The following is a 4,757-nucleotide window of genomic DNA, read 5'->3' on the forward strand; positions in this document are numbered from 1 at the left end:
TAGAGTATTCAACCCAAATTTATTGATTCGACACAAGGGGAGCCAAAGAATATTCTCAAGTATTAGCAGCTGAGTTGTCAATTCAACCACACCTGGATAACTTAATATCTGCAGCAAAGTGTTTAGTAGCAAAGTAATATGATAGTAGTGGTAACGGTAGCAAAAGGTAACGATAGCAAAAGTAATATTTTTGGTGTTTTGTAGTGAGGATAACAATAGCAACAGAGAAGTAAATAAGCGAAGAACAATATATGGAAAGCTCGTAGGCAATGGATCGGTGATAGCGAATTATGCCGGATGCGGTTCATCATGTAACAGTCATAACCTAGCGTGACACAGAACTAGCTCCAGTTCATCAATGTGATGTAGGCATGTATTCTGAATATAGTCATACATGCTTATGGAAAAGAATTTGCATGACATCTTTTGTCCTACCCTCCCGTGGCAGCGGGGTCCTAGCGGAAACTAAGGGATATTAAGGCCTCATTTTAATACAGTACCGAACCAAAGCATTAACACATAGTGAATACATGAACTCCTCAAACTACGATCATCACCGGGAGTGGTCCCGATTATTGTCACTTCGGGGTTGCCGGATCATAACACATAGTAGGTGACTATAGACTTGCAAGATAGGATCAAGAACTCACATATATTCATGAAAACATAATAGGTTCAGATCTAAAATCATGGCACTCGGGCCCTAGTGACAAGCATTAAGCATAGCAAAGTCATAGCAACATCAATCTCATAACATAGTGGATACTAGGGATCAAACCCTAACAAAACTAACTCGATTACATGATAAATCTCATCCAACCCATCACCGTCCAGCAAGCCTATGATGGAATTACTCACGCACGGTGGTGAGCATCATGAAATTGGTGATGAAGGATGGTTGATGATGATGACGGCGACGGATTCCCTCTCCGGAGCCCTGAGCGGACTCCAGATCAGCCCTCCCGAGAGAGTTTAGGGCTTGGTGGTGGCTCCGTATCGTAAAACGCGATGAATCCTTTTCTCTGATTTTTTTCTCTCTCTGAACACGAATATATAGAGTTGGAGATGAGGTCGGAGGAGCTCCAGGGGGCCCACGAGGTAGGGGGGCGCGCCCCCACCCTCGTGGCTAGGGTGTGGGCCCCTGGCCTTGACTTTTGCCAGTATTTTTTTATTATTTCCAAAAATAATCTCCGTGGAGTTTCAGGTCATTCCGAGAACTTTTGTTTCTGCACATAAATAACACCATGTCAATTCTACTGAAAACAACGTCACTCCAGGTTAGTTCCATTCAAATCATGCAAGTTAGAGTCCAAAACAACGGCAAAAGTGTTTGGAAAAGTAGATACGATGGAGACGTATCAGCCCTCTCCCTCGCGGACTGAGCTCTGGCGCCTTAACTGCACCTGCCTTTGGCTGCATGACAGGTGGGCCAACCACCTGTTGGGCCCACCTGTCATAGACGCAAAGGCAGGAGTAGTAAGTCAATGAAGCTGCGTCCCTCCCTCGCGCATGAGTGTGGTGGCTGGCAGGACTAGTAGGAGCTTTCGCTACATGCTTCTTGACGATGGCGAACTTGCGATGGAGTTGACCATCATGTCGTCCATGCGAGAGGCAAAGCCGGCGTTGGCGAGGGCTACGACACCGGCAGTCGCCAGCACCGTCTGGAAACGCTGCACGGTGTGGGGCCGCGGGCCGGTGCTTTGGATGATTTGGCACAGCCGACTGCCGCTCGCGACCATCGCCTCCATAGGTGCTTCTGGCTTCTGGTCACTTGGTCTTGGATTGGAGTGAGCAGTGTTGCGGACAGACTAAGGAGTAGATGGATTGGAATGGTGGGGCGCCTTTATATGAGAATCCAAACTCTGTTGCATTCACATTGTGCTGGCTCTATTCTAGTTCTCCAATTAATTCCCTCTACATGTAGAGTAATTTGAGGATGCATCATTGACTGTTCAACGTCTCAGGAACTGCTACCCTCTCCCTCCTTGGCATTCAAGCACCAATGTAGGCGACTGCCGCTCGTGTCTATCGCATGTCAGGAGACGTCCCCGTCGACGACGAGGTGCCTATGGTGACTTAGTAAATTTCAAGATGATAGTACTAGTATACTCAATATTGTGCACCGCGACCAAGGCCGAGAGGAAAATGAGAGAACTACGTATTTATTTACGGTGTAGATTCACTCATTTTGCTCCATATGTACTCCGTCTCGGTGTAGTCTAGTCACTTGTTGAAATCTCTAGAAAGGCAAATTCTTCTTTCTGGTTTACAAGGCTATACTAGCAAGTACTCCCTCCGTCCAAAAATACTTGTCATCTTAATGGATAAAAAAGATGTATATAGAACTAATATACATTTAGATACATCCCCTTTTATTCATTTTGATGACAAGTATTTCCGGGCGGACGGAGTACTACAATAGTGGGCTCACATAGCAATTTTGTCTCATGCAAGAGGCTGGCTATATGCGTGCTCCAAGGTTCGCAACTGCCACATTCGGGTTGCACTTGGCTCTTCGCCTCTTCGAGAAGACGAACAATGATGTTACTACTACTGCTTCTACAGTATCGAATCCATTGCTGCATGTCCGTCCACCGCGAGCGGGAGGGATAGCTTGTTGTAGTACTATAAGCAAAAGCCTGTCCTCGTCTGCAAGCCACCACGCGCATGGGCGAGGGAGAAGGCGTGTAGTAGTAAAATCAAGCTTCTCCTCGTTGTACGAGTTGACGCTGAAAGACCCGCAATGTACAATACTCCATTTGCTGCAACCTCTAACATTTACCCCACCACAAATTAAAATATATATTCTTGTCTTGACCAGATGAGCGTGCAAACTAGAATCACCAGGATGACAGGTAGGGCCAGAAGATTACTTTAATCAAAAAAAATATAGCATGGAGCCGACCCCAACGATTTTAAGCTTACAACCACAGTACACGCTATCCTAGACTACTCTACACATGAAACTGCCACACGAGCGTCCGGGCTGCGCTTGGCTTTTCGCCTCTTCGGGAGTACTACTACAGTGGAGGAGTACTACAATATTCTTCTGGCCATCTGACACCGATTGAACTGCTGCATGTCCACCGCATACCGGAGGGAGAGCGTGTAGCGAACGAAGAAGATTCTCCTAGTCCTGCCAGCCACCACGCTCATGGGCGAGGGAGGGATGCAACTTCATTGACTTACTGCTCCTGCCTTTGCGTCCATGATAGGTGGGCCCAACAGGTCAGTGGCCCACCTGTCATGCAGCCAAAGGAAGGTGCGGTTAAGGCGAGAGGGCGTTGTAGTAATCAAACTTCTCAGTCTTGTATGAGTTGACGCGACACATCAAAGCACTGCACTCGATATATTTCAATAATTTGCGTTTACCGATGCATTAATTACAACGCATGCATGCATGCAGTGACTCTCCTTTTGATACTTGCATGTGTTGATTTAATGCACCTTGAAGTAGTATGAATATGTGATGGTAAAGCTTTGTAATGCCCCGGCCCTAATAAAGCGAGAGATGCTTGTGCACGAGGAGGGCGAGATCATGCAGACGGAACAAGACCCGACGATGGAGCTCTCTACGGTCTCGGTGGACCTCACCTTGTGCCCCTTGTGCCTTCGCCCCTTGAAGCCTCCAGTGTATGAGGTTGGAATACACCTCGTCCGTTTGGCTGATCGAGCAAGGTGTAGGTTTCTTGATTGATGTGTTGTTCGATTGATTTGTGCAGTGCAAGGGAGGGCGCCTGGCTTGCGCGAACTGCCGCATCGAGCGCCTCGGGAACCAGCGGCAGTGCCAGAAGTGCGAGCGTGGCAGTGGATTCGACGTGTGGAACACGGCGGTGGACGCCGTCCTCTCCTCGGTGAGGGTGGAGTGCCCACACGAAGGCTGTGGGCTCTACGTCACTTACCACAAGCTCAGCGATCACCAGAGCGTGTGTCCGCTCGCGCCCTGCAAATGCCCCGTGCCCGTCTGCGGCTATGAAGGCCCGCCGCCGGTGCTCTCCCACCACATCAGCACCGTGCATCCCATGCCCATGCACAGGATCCAGTATGGCAAGGCGCTCCAGCTGCAAGTGCCACTGTCGGAGCCACGGCTCTTGCTGTTCGCGGAGGAGAACGGCCGCGCGCTTTTCTTGGTCGGCAGCGTGCTTGACATCGGCGCGCCTATCGCCGTGTCGGTCGTCTGCATCAGAGCGGGGGCGTCCCCACTGCCGCACTACGTGGCCAAGCTATGGGCGAATGGCTCGCCGGGGGAGCCCAAAGGCAGGACCGACACCGTCAAGGTGGAAATGGAGGTGACAAGCAGCAGGGATCCCGGTGACATCGCCGTGCAGGAGCTGACCTACTTCACAGTTGCGCCCAAGCTGCTGGCCGGGGCTAAGCTGGTGTCCCTCCACATTCAGATTGACAAGCTCACGTCCTAAATGATTCTACAGTGCCTCCTGTTTATCTTAGTAATATGCTAATATAGGGGTTAGCTCGGTCTACTTTAGCTTAAGAGATGGTGGGTTTTGGTGGCGATGCAGCAATTACCTCGACATCAGATCAACAGTGAAAGTAATTTCGAACAGTCGAATGGATATTTTGTGTCTGTTGCATAAAAAGATCCTTTGGGTAAGAAGTAAGAGCTTATATGCTTTTTTTCGAAACGGAACAACGATACTAGTATAATTTTTGTTGACATGCAATAATATTTTCGAAACGGACGTTGGGCTATAGCTAGAAGGGCGGTTAGGACGTGGCATCGGCCCATACCGCGGTGA

General features: G+C 49.1%; 1 protein-coding gene across 1 annotated transcript; it reads left to right on the forward strand.

Annotated features, from left to right (window-relative positions):
• The first annotated feature begins 3,511 nt into the window (after window positions 1-3,511).
• LOC125523246 (E3 ubiquitin-protein ligase SINA-like 10) lies at window positions 3,512-4,418 on the forward strand. The gene is made up of 2 exons (XM_087533125.1): window positions 3,512-3,640; window positions 3,723-4,418. The coding sequence occupies exons 1-2, from the start codon at window positions 3,512-3,514 to the stop codon at window positions 4,416-4,418; spliced, it is 825 nt and encodes a 274-aa protein (XP_087389251.1).
• The last annotated feature ends 339 nt before the right edge of the window (window positions 4,419-4,757 follow it).

Source organism: Triticum urartu, chromosome 7A (assembly GCF_056163025.1).
Source record: "Triticum urartu cultivar PI428250 chromosome 7A, HENAU_Tu73, whole genome shotgun sequence".
Taxonomy (NCBI): domain Eukaryota; kingdom Viridiplantae; phylum Streptophyta; class Magnoliopsida; order Poales; family Poaceae; genus Triticum; species Triticum urartu.